Source organism: Apaloderma vittatum, unplaced genomic scaffold (genome assembly GCF_000703405.1).
Source record: "Apaloderma vittatum isolate BGI_N311 unplaced genomic scaffold, ASM70340v1 scaffold19811, whole genome shotgun sequence".
Taxonomy (NCBI): Eukaryota; Metazoa; Chordata; class Aves; order Trogoniformes; family Trogonidae; genus Apaloderma; species Apaloderma vittatum.
Window position 1 is genome coordinate 36290 of NW_009701020.1, and position 16345 is coordinate 52634.

The 16345-nt window shown below is 37.2% G+C and overlaps 1 protein-coding gene across 1 annotated transcript in view; it reads left to right on the plus strand.

Moving 5' to 3' along the window:
* The window catches only part of COL12A1 (collagen, type XII, alpha 1), a 71023-nt gene that overhangs the window by 35207 nt on the left and 19471 nt on the right, over positions 1 to 16345 (plus strand). The window contains 10 exon segments of the mRNA XM_009879000.1: positions 1941 to 2105; positions 3992 to 4030; positions 4124 to 4262; positions 6314 to 6456; positions 6844 to 6953; positions 12414 to 12563; positions 13662 to 13739; positions 14341 to 14427; positions 15323 to 15376; positions 15896 to 15991. Coding sequence (XP_009877302.1) covers positions 1941 to 2105; positions 3992 to 4030; positions 4124 to 4262; positions 6314 to 6456; positions 6844 to 6953; positions 12414 to 12563; positions 13662 to 13739; positions 14341 to 14427; positions 15323 to 15376; positions 15896 to 15991 — 1061 coding nt within the window.

Sequence of the window (16345 nt, forward strand, 5' to 3'; positions counted from 1 at the left end):
GCTGCTTTTCGTGGAGCTGAGTCTGAACTGACTCCTTCATTTCCTTTTGAGCTGAGAAGCACTGCTCTCCTCTTCAGATTCGCTAAATGTGGCTTATGGGAGTCTAATAATATATTCCTGTCCCTGCACCCAGCAGTTCTGCATTTCAGTGCATGAACTACCTGGAGGCCTGTTCCCCGAGTAAGGAGGTGTCGTACTTCCTTACAGAAACCACTGGCATGTAAACCACAAAGTGGTCATCTTCTCTGTCTCTGTGATCTGAAGAAGTCAGCTCTGCTTAGATGATTTCTAAAGATGTTTGGCTACCCTATCCGTAAAAGTCTCTACATTCTCCCTGGTTAATCTGCTTCAGTGCTTACTACCCTAACAGCTGGCAAGCTTTGCCTCACATTTCATCTAAGGGTTTCTTCAGGCTAATGAAGCTACGGGCTTCTTTTCTTTTACCTAGTTAACCAGGAAAGCAGTTGATCACTGTCCACTGTAACAGGCCTTCATATTTGAAGTGTATTGTCATTTCCTCTTTCTGTCTTCTGTTTTCTAGACTAAACAAACCCATTTCCTTCAACCTACTCTTGATCATGTTTTCCAAACCTCTTATCATTTTGCTCCTCTCTACTTGCTTTGGTTTCTTTGCACCTTAGATGTTGTACTCAGAGCTGGACAGAGTACTTCCAGCCAGATTCAACTTAATTGGCTACAGAGGAATAATCGTCTTCTTTTTCAAAAATTAAAAATGTAAATAAAGATAGCTTTATTGCTTGCAATAAATGTGAATTCTACTTTCAGCCTCCAAACAGAATTTTGTGTAATTTCTTTTCAACAAAATTTTGTGAGATATTCTTTTCTGCGTAGTGTTGAATTGTGAGCGACTGTTTTTTTTCTCCCTTGTTTTCTGGTATGGCAAAGACAGGTCAACTTATCACAAGGAGGCTTAGGTGGGTGAAGGGAAAGGAAGAAATGAGTCAGAGACAGAATTCTGTAAAGGCTAGAAGGTAGCAGGAAACAAATATTTGATGCAGAAAGCAGGGAAATGTGTTTTTTTTTTTTTAATAGAATGGCCTCCCTAGACTGGGAGGGACCTTAGAGATCATTTTAATCCAGCCTCCCTGTCACCAGGGACACGACCTCTCGACTAGATCAGGCAACACATGGGGAGTTAATTTAAGGATTTGAAGAGATGAATCACTCTGACTAAGAAGGAGATTATGCCATTACACCTGGCCATATGATTAAATTCTAGAATCTCAGTTCTTCTCATTTGACTTAGCCATCTAACAACTAAATAGCTGGACTATGGTTGTCGTGCTTTTATGGCTAATGATGAGAACAACAGATAGACATTTACAGACCATGACTTCTTCTATCCTGAAGTTAGCATCTTAGGGAGGTGAGATGAATTACACTCTGAATCTGTCCATGTCTGTCTGTTGGTTATAGAGGAAGACTAGACATCTAGCTTAGACTTGTTGTTAACTTGGAACGTAAAAATTGTTGAGTTGAATACCATCCTAAGAAAGTGAAAAAGAAACTGAGAAGCATGAAACACAGGATATAGCAACAGATAGAGAACTGGATAACTAATAGCCTGCACAGAGATTTTGTATACAGAGCAGATTTAAGATTAAAATTGAGAGGATTGTACATTTTGTGTAAAGACCAAGGGGACTATGTAGCCAAGGCTGCGTGTGATTGGATAATGCCTAACAAAAATCAGTGGAGGAAGGAGGAGAAAGTTTTGAAAGAAAGATGTAAAAATCAGTTTAATGCCTCCTGAGCTTTGATAGGGTGAAAGGATATCCAGGAGGTATGGTCATAATGAAGACCAGATAAAAGACTACGTAGAGCCCGAGAGATCAATGATAGAGATGTTATGTGAAATATTGACGTGAAATAGTAATGTATGTTTGCTACATTTCAAGTAACACGTGTCATTTTTACAGGCTTCAGTGTCTTTGTGGTTGGTGTGGCTGATGTAGATTACAATGAGTTGGCCAAGATTGCCAGCAAGCCCAGTGAGCGTCATGTATTTATCGTTGATGACTTTGATGCCTTTGAAAAAATTCAAGACAACCTCGTCACCTTTGTGTGTGAGACAGCTACCTCAAGTGAGTAGAAGACATCATTTTCCCTTTCTCTGAATCAATACATTTGCTTATATACTCTTGCAGTTGTGTGGTGGGTTGACTTTGGCTGGATGTCAGGTCCCCACCAAAACCACTCTGTTGCTCTCCTCTTCAACAGGACATGGTGGGAGAAAATATAATAAAAGGCTCAAGGGTTTAGACAAGAACAGGGAGAGATCATTCATCAATTACTATATTGACAAAATGGACTTGATTTGGGGAAATGAGTTTAATTTATTACCCAATATCCTTCTTCTTCTGAGGTTTAACTATATTCACACTTTTTTCTACCTCTTCCCACTCAGTGGCACAGGTGAACAGGGATTACAGTCTGTTCATCACACATTTTGTCCACTACTCCTTCCTCCTCAGAGGGAGGACTCCTCACACCCTCCCCTCCCATGGGATACAGTTCTCCATGATCTTCTCTGATATGACTCCTTCCAGTGGGGTGCAGTTCTTGAACTGCTTCAGTGTGGGTCGCTTCCAAGAAGTGCAGTCCTTGGGGAACAGACTGCAGTGGAGGCACAAGTCCTGCCAGCAAACCTGCTCCAGCAGGGCTGGAGCTCCTCTCTCCATGGGTCCACCAGTTCTGTCACGCATCTGCTCCAGCATGGGCTCTCCACAGGGTCACGGCCTCCTTTAGACTTTCACCTGCTGCAGCGTGGGGTCCTTCACAGTCTGCACGTGCATATCATGATCCTCTGTAGGCTTCAGGGGAATGACATGCCTCATCATTCCCCTACAGGTTGTAGGGGAATCTCTGTTCTAACACCTGGAACACCTCTTTCTCCTCCTTCTTCACTGACCTTGGTGTCTGCAGAGCTGTTTCTCACACGTATTCTCACTTCTCTCTCTCCCTGCAGTTGCTGTGGTGCAGCAACTTTTCCCTCTTCTCAAATATGTTATCACAAAGATGCTATCACCATTGCTGATAGGCTTGGCCTTGGCCAGAGCCAGATCTGTCTTGGAGCTGGCTGGCATTGGTTCTGTCAGACACAGGGGAAGCTTCTGGCAGCTTCTCGCAGAAGCCACCCCTTCAGCCCCCCACTACCAAAATTGCCATGCAAAACCTGAAGTTGCCATCCTTTTTAGGGTACATCAAGAGAAATATTAATATGTAAAAGTTAGGTTTCATAATAATTGGACATGGTTTAAGGGAGAGAGTTTTTAAAAATTTTGAAGTAGGTATTATATTTTATGTAATCTTATCTCAGATTTCAGTATAACAAAGAGAGTTATAGTGAGAACTACTGCTTTTTAAGAAGTAGAACAATGATTAATGTGAAATGGAAGGGAGGCACGATAGGTCTCTTATTTATCACTGATGCAGGTGTGCTAAAGAGATGCAACTATAGTGTGTGATGTTGTTTTAAAATTATTAAATAAAAGTCAGTTGTTTACTCAGAGAAATCCTTCTATGGCAAAAATAAAGAAGTATCATATCTGTCGTGTTGAACTGTGTACTCCTTAACTGCCTTGTCCAGTGGCTCCTGAGGAGCCATATAAATCTGCAGTTTTTCCTGGTGAATCTAACAGCTGTTATGTAGCCTGACTCATGCCTTAAATATTCACAGAGAGACTGTGCCACTGTGCTTCTTTCTTCTTACGAATTGGACTCTTAAAATATTTGGGGCATTCATTTGTCATTCCATAGAACTTGACATGAAATATCCTATTAAAAGTAGTGAGTAAATATTTTAAAAGTTCATCTACCACAAAGCAAAAAACAGTATGATGAGTGTAACAAAAGTTGGCTGATAGCTAATAGTAGTACAGATTTTTGGTAATAAAACTTTCTGAAGTGTATATATGTTCATATCCTGTGAGGTTTTACAGTTCTGAATTATATGTTTCATGTCTTTCAGCTTGTCCTCTTATTTACTTGGAGGGATACACTTCACCTGGTAAGTAACTTTCCCATGTTTTGGTGTAGGCTCATTTATGTCTTTTAAAGCTCTACAGTGTATTTATTTCAAGTTTTCTCTCTGGATTTAAAGGTTTCAAGATGCTGGAATCATACAACCTAACAGAGAAGCATTTTGCTTCTGTACAAGGCATATCACTGGAATCAGGCTCTTTCCCAAGCTATGTAGCATATAGACTCCACAAAAATGCTTTTGTCAGCCAGCCAATACGGTAAGTAAACCTGAAAGACTCATTCATACTTAGGGCAAGTAGGTGAGGGAGGATTAGCAGAGATTATAAATGATAGCATTAGCATCTAATGGAATATGCATTTGTTTGATATTCTTTTTACTGAACTTAGAGAAATATACTCCAAAGAACACCCATCACTGTTCTCATTAAGTGCTGATCTATTTCTTCTGTTGTGATCTGTTCACTATTAACCCAGTTGTTTATTGTTCTTTTAGGAGATTATGCTTCTCAGCCATTTAAGTTGCACATAATTCACAGTTTGTCTGTAGGCAGATGCCAGAGGGAAACGGTTTTAATACGGAGGGATAAGCACCATGTTCTGCAGAGGCATCGTTCATGCTGCAGTAGGCAGCACATTGACATCATTGACTTAGGGTAGTTTCTCCTCTACTTCAGTTGCCATATTTGGCAAATGGAGTGGAATTTTCAAGGACCTGTAGGCTTAGAGCTTGGTTATGGGGAGATAATATATGGTCACTCTTGCCAACATTTTTTCACCAAAAGAAACATTTAGTTAGCAGTTAGTATTACTAAGAAGGGAACAGTACTTCTTCCTCTTTATGTTTGCTCCTCTCCCATCTGTTTAAGTATGTTTAAAAAAATATTCTGAGTCAGAGGAAATTCCTAGAATGGCCCATTATTCCTACTAATTTTAGGGAAATTTAATCCTTGTTTCATAAAAGCCTTTTAAACCATCTGCGTTTCTGTCAGGTGGGGTAAAGATCAGATCGAAGTCACAGGACCTGAGGTGTATGAAAAAATTCTTTGAACTCAGTCTTCTCAGCTCTCCACTTTAGAAGTGAAGGACTTGAGGTCTTTGATGTGCCATTATACCTATGGGAGTGATAGTTCTCTGAAAGCCTGGATTTTTATGATCTAGGAAAGTACAGATAATCCCAGTTTTTGCAACTCTCCTACATTAAGATAAACTTTGCATTTAGCAGGATAAGATGATAAAAAGACAATAAAAAAGACAGACTTCCGATTTACTTCTTTTTTTCCACAATGTTGTGATACATAGTTTGTTGCGGCCATAAGAGACGGAGGAGACTTGCCAGAGTATTCTGGGCACTTTCATGAGAGACCAGAAAGTAAAACTCACTTTAGACTAAGCCAGCAAAGCAATAAAAGCATCCTGAACCTGTTGGCATAGTTTCTATATCTGAAATAACTTCTTATCTGAATTATAAATAGGATTGCTGTACTTAATATTTTCATACACCATGCTGTGTGGTGGTGTTGACTTAGTAATATGACTGTTATTGCAGTGTCCATAATTGTATGGGTACATAAGTTTTGCTTAAAATACAGAGCAGGTCCTCTCTTCATTTTAAGATTTCTATATTTATGTTCATGAGGCCAAATCCCTTTCTCAGTTCCATTATAATGTTTCAGGAGAAGCAGAAGCTACCTACTTTCTTACCGTTCCTTTCCTTCATTCCTCTTCAGAAAATGCTGGAGGTCATTTAATGCATGCTTTTATTTACTTTTGGCTTTCTGCTTTTTTAATATCTAACAGTCTGAACATCGCAAATCTAACCACAGCCACTGATAAATGAGGTGGAGCCCAAACACACCACTAATTGCGGAGGATACACTAAATATCTCCTTCATTTTATCTGTGCCTGAAAGGCAGCATTAGAATAGTTAAATGCTCTTTTTTTGTTGCCTGTCTAAAACAGGCCAGATGAAGAAAGAATAAAGCTGCAGTCCTTTTTTTCTGTACTTATCATCATGGAATTTGAAATGTGTGTAGTTTATACAGAGTCTTTCTACAAGAATACAAGTCCAAGAATTCTTGGTAATATTCTGACTTCCTCCATAGTGCCTGAACTAAATGAAGACAGGCTGTGAGTTCATCTTAACAAATAACTACTTAACTACTGAAACAGTAGTTAAAAAGCTCAGTTCCATTAAACACTGTGATTTCCCTGTTACTCTCACATCTTTTCTTTGCGAAAGAGCAAATGATGATCTCATTTTTCCCATGTGTTTCCATGTGAAAATATGTCTTCATATTGTCTTAACAGAGAGATTCATCCAGAGGGATTGCCACAGGCATACACTATCATTCTGTTGTTCCGTCTTCTGCCTGAATCCCCCAATGAGCCTTTTGCAATCTGGCAGATTACAGACAGAGATTACAAACCGCAAGTTGGAGTCGTGCTTGACCGTAAGGATGATTTTACTTACTGCATACAGAATTTATCATTACATTACTGTGTGTGCATTCTTCCCAAATATATCCAAACCCTAAGCATTCCTACATGGTAAAAGGATTATATATTTTTAGTTTCAAGAGATGTATTTTTAATTTTTACATCAATTTGCTTTCATATCAGTTATAATTTTGCAACTAAAAGCAATTCATCTAAGCTACGTTTCAACTTTACTATTATCTCTAAAGCCAAAGGAAAATATGTCTCCTTACTTCTGGGTCAGTAAGACCGTCTCTAACCTGTGTTTAACCAATTGAGTAGTGTTTTAGGATGAGTGTATTTTAGGATGCTGGTTTCAGTAGTACGTATGAGATTAAATGTATTGTTTTCATTTATTGCAGCTGCCAGCAAAGTGCTGTCATTCTTTAACAAGGATACAAGGGGAGAGGTTCAGACTGTAACTTTTGATAATGATGAAGTAAAGAAGATCTTTTATGGAAGCTTCCATAAGGTAAAGGATTGAAATTATGAATGTTGCTTTCTGAAGTGCTTTTCTTTGAAAGAGAAGACAAGCAAGCAAAAGTCACCAGCAGTTATCTCTGGTCTTTGTATAGTACTATAAATTTGCATAGGGATTTGCAGATCATGTAAAACAAGATCTCTGAAGTTATAGCTCTTCTTTGAACCAACATAAGGGACTTGTCAAGAGTTTATCAAGACTGTGTAAGTGGAGGGTTATATCTGAACACAACATCATAGCCAGATTTCTAGTACATGAAAGAGTGAGAATAAAAGATAAAATGGGAGAAAAAAAAAAAGGAAAGTAAGTTGTGGCGAGGAACGATTGGGAGTGTAATGATTTCAAATCTTTCAGAGAAGAGGAAGAGATAATGGAATAAACTAAGTAGCTATTGTCTTATAAATAAAGATAGGGAACTAATTTTGGCAGATGAATAGTGTATTGAATTAAGATTCATATCTTTAACAAATATAATACATGTATATGTGTATATTTTGTATGTACATATACGTATTGGTATATTTTTGGCCTAAAAAATTCCAAAGTGATGCTAACTGAGGAAGCAACAATAATGAAAGCCCATAAAAGATTGTATAATCTATCTGTAATTTAGAATCAAACTCATGTTTTTGAATTGTTTTATCGCTCTCTACAACTATCTGAAAGGAGGTTGCATTGAGGCAGGGGCTGGCCTATTCTCCCTAGTGATGAGTGACAGGACAAGGGGAAATGGCCTTAAGTTGCACCAGGGGAGGGTCAGGTTGGATATTAGGAAGAATTTCTTTACTGAGAGGGTTGTCAGTCATTGGAACAGGCTGCCCAGGGAGGGGGTTGAGTCACAATCCCTGGAGGTGTTTAAGAGAAGGGTAGATGTTGTGCTGAGGGACATGGTTTAGTGGTGTTCACAGGGCTAGGACAAAGATTGGACTCGATGATCTTGAAGGTCTCTTCCAGTCGAAACTGTTCTATCATTTTATGATTCTATAAAGGCTAGTGAAATCCCTACATGTTACTGCATCTGCCTTCCACGAGTTTTGTGCTTGCTTTTGTAATTTTATTCACCAAACTATGAAAACTTAATCCTTCCAGGCTTTATTTCTTCTAATCATCAAAAAGTGTTTGGCTCAGGCTACATACATCTAAAACATAATTTAAAAAAAATTCTTGCTGTGCTAACTATATATGTTTAAAAAAATGAGTTTTAATTGCAACATCTTTGGTGTGCTGAAATGCACATTCTCATGTTTTCATTTATCTCCCCTCTGTTTAGCTTAGTTTTCTTCTGATGACTATATATGGCTGGAGTATAACATTTGTTTTCTTTATGATACCCCCTCCTGCATGACTGTTCACTGCCAGCATTCCTTTGAGGATACTGATAAGAATTTGCCTCTGTCAACTTGTTGATCCTGGAGGCCACATTGTCAACCTCACTCTGCTAGGCTGAAAGCAGGGCAAGATAGGTGGTGCCAGTATTATAATGTTTTGTGACTTCATCTTTTTGAAATGGGTGACTAAAAAAATTACATAGTACTATAAAAGCTGTTGATTTCCTTAGGATTTGACAGAGGATAATTTCCAAAACTCCTTCTATGTTATATCCCATTATTCTTGTTTTATAATCTTTCAGTGGCTAATTATTTTTGCATATATGAAGAAATATTTATGTCACTGGCTTTGTAACAGATATCTATGAGTAGGCTTGGATCACACCTGCATTTGATAGCCTCTGTTTTGTCCTTGGTGCTTGGCTTTTTGCCCTTCCTTTTTTTCTTTTTTTCTTTTTCTTGATAGATTAGTAGTACAGCCGAATTTTAAGAAAATATATTAATCTACTGGAGTGAGAAAGAAAAAGTCACTAAAGGCTAGGATAGATATTATTTTGGTGTAAAAATTAAGTCATCTTATCACCAAGAAGTACTGTTAAGATACATAACAGCGTGTAGCGTGCCTCATTATATATCCATGTGTGAGCTGAGACTTCCCTTCTTCAGGTCAGCGGTGTGAAGCTCTCTACCTGCTGTATTGCCAGCAGTCATTTTTAAGTGTCTGCTGCTAATCTTATTGATATTCAGAGTCATGCTTTTCCTTGTAGTTCCTCTAAATGTGATAGAGCTGGGTAGAATTATCTGACAGCATTTACAGTGAAGCTCTGCTCATTTGTCAGAGCAAATGGGGAAAAACCTGCAACCCCAGCAACACTCTCAGTTATGTATAACGTTTGTAACGCTTGCTTGTGAAAACCAGTTACAGCTGAGATAAAAATCCAGAATTTTGTATTACTTTAAGAATTATATATACTCATACCTAAGAACAGAAAGCAATCCTAAGATGCCAAATGATGTGCAAGAATAATAGCCATTTGCAAATTATCTTAAAGCTCTAGCACTATGAATTCTTACTTATGAGACTATTTATTAGGCAAAAATGCATCAGTTATTTAGTACAGCGTGTCATTCCCCTTCTTTTTTTTTCCCAGAAAGGAATCTACAATTCAGATTTTGATGGAATTGAAAGTAACTTGAATAGCCTTGACTTAAAGGGCTATATTTGGGATTTTTCACCATATAAATGAGCTGACTCCTCTGGATTGTCTCCAGGATGATTACTGAGATTACTGTATGAGTCAGGTTGTTAATGATATCATCATGGGATTCCCCAGTTCATGTGCTAGGAAAGCCTCAAATATCAGCCATGTTGATTAGCTCTTAATAAAGGATAGCAGTATTTTCAGCTGGGTGAAAGAAGGAAAGTAAGATTAACACCTTTCAAGAGGAATTTTTACAATTTCTCCTACCATCCAATTTCAAAGAAATAACAAATCTTCAGAATGCAAGAAGATGTTTTACCAAATATCAAACATTTTTGTGGTTTTCATTCGATGACTTACTGGCTTATTCAGTGAAGCACACTAAACTACACCTAACTGTGCAGGGAAATTTACTTTGGCATACTTTAGCACTTTGCGTAGCACAGCTATGGTGAAAGCTGTTGAATCTGGCAAGTCCCATAGGAAAAATCCTGACTGCCTGAGACAGTCATTAAATTTATAACCGAATGTTGTAGAGAGACAGACGACTTCTGCTTTCTTATTTTTACCATGCTAGACCTCCTTTTAGATTGCAGTTTTGCAGTAGTTAGCCACAGGAAATTTGATAATGAGTGCATGTCTTTCTGCTGATGTACATATGGGATAGCAGTTTGCTTAGCATATTGATGTGGTTTGTTTAGCAGTAGATCAGACCACCATCAAACTTTATCTTAGAACGCGTCCGGAGAGGAAAATTAAAGTATGTTTTCTTAAAACCTCAGTGCCTTCTGGCACTGGAAATGATCAGAAGTGGTGCTTTGTGTTCATGTGTTAGAATGGTTTTGTTGAAAACAAAATGTAGCAGGACTCAACACAGAGATGTTTTACTTACTGTAAATGCTTGATGCCTACTTTTATTAGATTTGTGCCTGGGCCATAAGACTGAGGCTACAATTCAGAGGTGCAATTAAATCAGCAGTTAGCTGACTTGGGGGACTTGAGAGAGCTCTATTTTGATTGCTGGGATCGCTGCTTCTTTGGATGGACAGGAGATGCTCAGCAGTGACTGTTGTTTGAACATTTTCAAACTGATGGTCTCATTCAGCGTTCTTATGTAGATTCACCTCTTCTAAGTTCTGTGTGCAAATGAAAATGCAGTAATACATATTTCCTATGCAGATGTCATTTACTTTATTTAAATTGTGGCAAATAGTTAACATTCCAGTAAAAGGACTTGCATGTTAGGTACCTTTCAGAATTAGCAAATTATATCTGTGATGAGTTTAAACTGTTTCATGAATTAGTTAACCTGTAAAATTTAGTCACATAATCAAATGACAGTAGATGATGTATAAATGACAATGAACTTAAAGTTTTTACATGGTGCTTATTTTAGTTTGTGGAAAGTTTGGTATGTAACACCAAACTATACTTTGGACACCCTGAATTACCTTTCCATTATTTTTCTCTTGGATCAATTAACAATGCTTGGAATGTTAATTAAAAACCCACTTCTATACACAGCACCAAGAATTAGACTGTGATGCCAACTGAATTTCAGATGACAGAAAATAAGGGCAGTTTCAAAAGTCTGAATTCCAATTATATAAAGCATAAGAACATAATGTTTAAAGAGTTTTACATAAGCTATGCTGATACTTTGGAGATAGCTCCACATGGGAAAATATTTAATATGGAAAAAAGAACAAATTCTCAGGAGATTGTTCAGACACTTGTTGACTTAGGACATTTAAGGGAGACTCTGTTTCAATTTTTTTAAACAGTCATTAAATAGCAATATGTTTCTGAAATATTATGTGCTGTGATAACAAGCTTTAAACCAAGTATTTCAAGGATTCTTTACTGCTGAGCTTGTTGTGCTGATATTTTAACAATTGCATAAATGTTATAATGTTTGATATAAAATATATGCAGTATGTAAGGTATACAAAGCCACTGAAACCTTCCTATGGCCCTAAGATGTTCTTCTATCAACTGCATATTAGATTTACTGACATTTCAGACCCTTGTTTCTTTCTTGGATATTCACAAATATCTTCTGTTTACACAGAAATGTTGAAAATCACTTGCATCACATTTGCCATACATGCTATAAATTTTTTGAATGGTAACCTTTGCTTCAATTTTGTTTGTTCTTCTGTTTAAAGTTTACTATGTTTCCCCCAAACACTTAATTCTTTCTCCTGGTAAAGATACTTTCCCTTTGTACTGGTCATTCTTTTCTCCCTTCTTATTCCCAGTAATTAATCTCTTCCGCTTCTTCCCTGTTTCCCTTTATTTTGACATATGTTTTTGTAGCCAAATTTCTCTCACAGAAATTTCTCTTTTGCATCTTCCATTATTTTGTTTTTTTCTGGACAGGCTTCTCTGCTCACTTCCTGTGTCTCAATGCAACTAATCCCTTTGGTTGAGTCATCTGTGGAAACTAAACTCTCGATCTTTGAATGTGAAACAATCTGCTCTGAACTAGAGACAGTCTATTAGTTAGTGGGCAGTCACAGACTCATAAACCTCTTGTGTGGTCCCAGCCATTAGAAGAGGACAAGAAGAGCTTATATTCACTTCCTCTCAAAAATTCTTTTTATTTTTTACTTTTATGCCATCTTAAACCAATTTTCAGGCAAGCTTTTGAAATTAGATCATTGGACATTAAATAACACTTCTTAGCTGTGCCCATGTATTCTTCTTATGGTCTTTCAATACATTTTAAAGAGGTTGTTAACCTCATAGACTTGGGTTTTTGGGGTTTTTTTTGGGGGTTTGGGTTTTTCCACCAGCTGAAAGTAAAGCAGGATTACTAGGACAAAAATTTAAAACCGTGTTACCTAAACAGTGAAATACTATTAAAGTATTGAATACACCTATGTGCCTTTTCTAAACATTATACTATTTTTTTTCAGGTCCATATTGTTGTAACTTCATCAAATGTTAAGATTTACATTGACTGTAGTGAAATACTGGAAAAACCAATTAAGGAGGCTGGGAACATCACAACTGATGGCTATGAAATACTTGGGAAACTTCTGAAAGGTGACCGGAGATCGGCAACAGTAAGCCAGAAATATTAATTATTTCATTAATGCAAGCCTCTGCAACCAAAGCTCTCAGTTGTCTATACTGCAAGACTGAATACACTTAACTGAGAAGTTTGGACTTGGTAGCTTCTCATTCTAGCTAGAATTGCAAGAACAGAAATCTAACAGCTGAATGTTGCAGTCATGTAAATGCAAACAGGAACAAAAAGGTTTTTCTTTTAATAGGGAAAGCAGTTAGTCTTTGGAATAATAATATTATGGATTCTTATTGGAAATCTTTAAATGAAGATTGTTTTGTTTTCTAACAAAAACAATCACTCTCTAACAAAAAGATTTTAATTCTGTCAAGTCCCGTGGTCTGTCTTGTATTAGGTGATCACAGTAATCCCCACTGCCTTTATGATATATAAACCTATAATGAAAAAGAGTCTACTGTTACGAAGAGCACATGAATGATCTTGATGGATTAACTATACTTAATGTGTAATCAACTCTGTTATCTGGGCTTCATACTAGAAGATTTAAGTCCACAATCTGATACATGTGTGCAAATCCCAATGCCTGAAGAAGATTCTTGGTGCTCACTGCCAAATGTTTGATTGTATGTAACAGACTAAATGATCATAGCTCCTGGGGTGAAAAAAGGAGAGGAAACTGCTTTTGCTGTTCAGCTTACCTTAGGTGCCCACTTCAACCTTTCTGCAGAACTTCCCTGCTAACGTCAATGGAAAGTTCTGTACATGAATCTAAAGTAATATATGACCTGAGGGCTGCAGTCCTTACAGCTGGACCAAAAGCTTTTCAGCCAGATTTCATGCTGAAGCGAACAGGCACTCAGCCGATGTAAAAGTTAAAAGTTCATCAGTATTATTAATTAAGTATTGCAAAGTATTTCTTGAGTCACTTTATCTGGTTACCTTTTGCCCTAGATCAAAAGCTTGAAGTTCTTTTAGCCTTATGTAGGCTTGGTTTTGCTTTTTTTTTAATTTTAAAAATAATTTTTCTGTCAGTGTCAAAAAAGAAGTGAAAATCTGACTGATGTTGACTACGTTAGAAATAATGACACTAAATTTCATAAATAACGTCTTTCAAGAGTTCTCTTTTCCTCTACAGTTAGAAATCCAGAACTTTGACATTGTATGCAGTCCAGTTTGGACGAGTAGAGACAGATGCTGTGATCTTCCTGCTATGGTGAGTATAAGTGAACCAGAGTCTATTCAGAAAATCATTATTAACAGCAAATTTAACAAGATTAATACTGACCTGGTGTTACACCTCATAATGACAATACATCTAAGCAGCTAGTGAAGGATAATGCATTTCAAATTTTGTGTCTGAGAGAGAAAAATTGTGATGTGCTAGAAATTCATCCCTTAGGAATGCTGGAAACAATTCAGTTATTTCAGTGCTATTTAAAATCCTAAGTATTATGAATGGCATAGGTATATTATTTTTTACTTAATCTGCTCTCAGATTGACATTAAAAAAGTAACTAGTTTATTCTTTGTCTAAGCTGACTGTCTAATGGATATGTTAGAACAACAGAAATTGCACATAAATTTGCTTTTGCTTGTGCCTTCGTTCTTAGTGTCTTGTAAAGCTCACAGAGAAAATTTGCTAAAAATATGAAAGGTCCTGTAGAAATATTTGGAAATCACTGTTTAGCTGTGAGTTTTTCTTGTAGAAACAGAACAGGATAATAGAGAATATTGCTGTTATTGTTTTAGGAAAGTGTGTTGCCACTAAGTACTCTTCTTTAAAGGGACAATAATAGTTGTGATTGAATTTTCAGAGAGATGAAGCAAAGTGTCCAGCTCTTCCAAACGCTTGTACCTGTACTCAAGACAGTGTGGGACCTCCAGGACCCCCTGGACCAGCTGTAAGGAACTATTTGCTACAGATACATTTTCTTATTTTTAAATTTATGAAGTAATTTTGTGTTGATCTGTGGTTTTGTGAAACGAAGGTCAGTCAGATATCTTCTATCACCATATCCATAGCATCATGGTAATCCTTTCCCCTTCCATCTTGGTTTAAAACACAGTAAGGCAGCTCCTTACACCTCTACTTGTTTATGTAATAATCTTTTTTCCATATTTCCAACACGATCACTGTGAATAGCTCCTCATTGTCTGATAGGTTGAAAGAATCTGGCCCAATCTCAGCTGTCGTGCACTTCATGTACAAGATATTTTTAACGCACTGTACAAATATTTTTCCTAAATACAGAGTCAGGATTTCACTCCAAGGAAAAATTCTTTACTCTGTCAGGGAAATGAATTAGTTACTCTGTCTTTTTTTTTTTTTAATTTATTTTTTTTTTATATGGAACAATAGTAATTATGGAATGGATATGCTGATACCAACTGTTTTGAATATAAGAGAGCTTTACTCAGTCCAGTAGTCCTTCTACATTGAAACTACCAAAAATGCTGCATGAAGTATCTGAAGCCCGGTTAGGTTGTCTGGCAGTCTGCTAGAGAGGTATACAGAGATTTTAATAAACATAAATTGAAGAAGTTTGTATCTGCAGAGACAAAAAAAATTACAATTATTTTTCATGGACTGAATCGTCAAGGCTGAAGTTGATGTGATTTACCTAAGTTCTGATCCATTTTTTTTCTAGTACTATTTTTAGCAGTATGAGCTATACATTTCAGGACTTTGTGCTTTCACCTGATAGCTTGATAAAGAATATTCAGAATGCCCACCAGTATGACATAGTCTTTCTTTCCCTCTGTGAAATACATTTTCTTTCTAAATATTCAATTTAGGGTGGTCCAGGTGCTAAAGGTCCAAGAGGTGAAAGAGGTTTGACTGGATCATCTGTAAGTATCTTTCTGGAATATACTTCTAATATTGCTACATGCTTACCTATATGAAAATTTGTATGCTTAGTTCTATGCTAAGCTAAGAATGGAGATTGAAAATTTACTAGTATAGAGGTTGAAAATTTATTTGGAAATATACCTATGTGTTATTTATGTGCAACCTACCTATTTCAGACTATATATACATAGCCTGTGTATGTATGTAGCTTCAAAGGGGTTGACTGCACATCAGGAAACTAGAATACATTCATTAGGGTGTTAATATACACTCTGCATCATTGTTGTCCTTTTTTCTTTACTTTTAGTTAATGTGTATTTGCCTGAGACATTTGTCATGAATTGAAAAACTGCATATGTATGGATATGTCACTCTAACAACTGTTTCCACAGTTTTGAATTTTTAAGTGTGTCTTCAGGCTTCTGACTTATGTTAAGTGTATAACCAGAGGATTTTGAAGTTACAGATCTAAAGAAGGTGTTGTCATTTACAACCTTGATTTAATTTTCTGCTTTAAGGGGCCACCTGGTCCTCGTGGTGAGACAGGTCCTCCAGGCCCTCAAGGTCCTCCAGGTCCACAGGGCCCCAATGGATTGTCAATCCCAGGTGAACCGGTGAGTGGCCATTCTGAGTGCGGGTGGCGGTGCATGGGGAGTCAGAGCTGTCCATGGGGATGGTGGTCTTGGGGAGTGGGAGGCAGCTTTGCCCTAATATTCGTATTTCCCTGCAATACAACAGTATTATGAAACAAGTCTTTTTCTGAAATGTCTCTTTCAATACAATAGCATTTTCTATCTTTAGTGTTACATGTGCTTATGGGATGCCTATGAAGGGTCAGAGTCTAATTGTTGTGACATACGTTGTGCTACACTGTTTTCGGTTTTATGGGTTTTCTGTAGAGTTGCTTGACACCAGGTCTTCAAGTTCTAGGATTCAAAACTATCAAACCGTAATGGAGGAAAAATAAG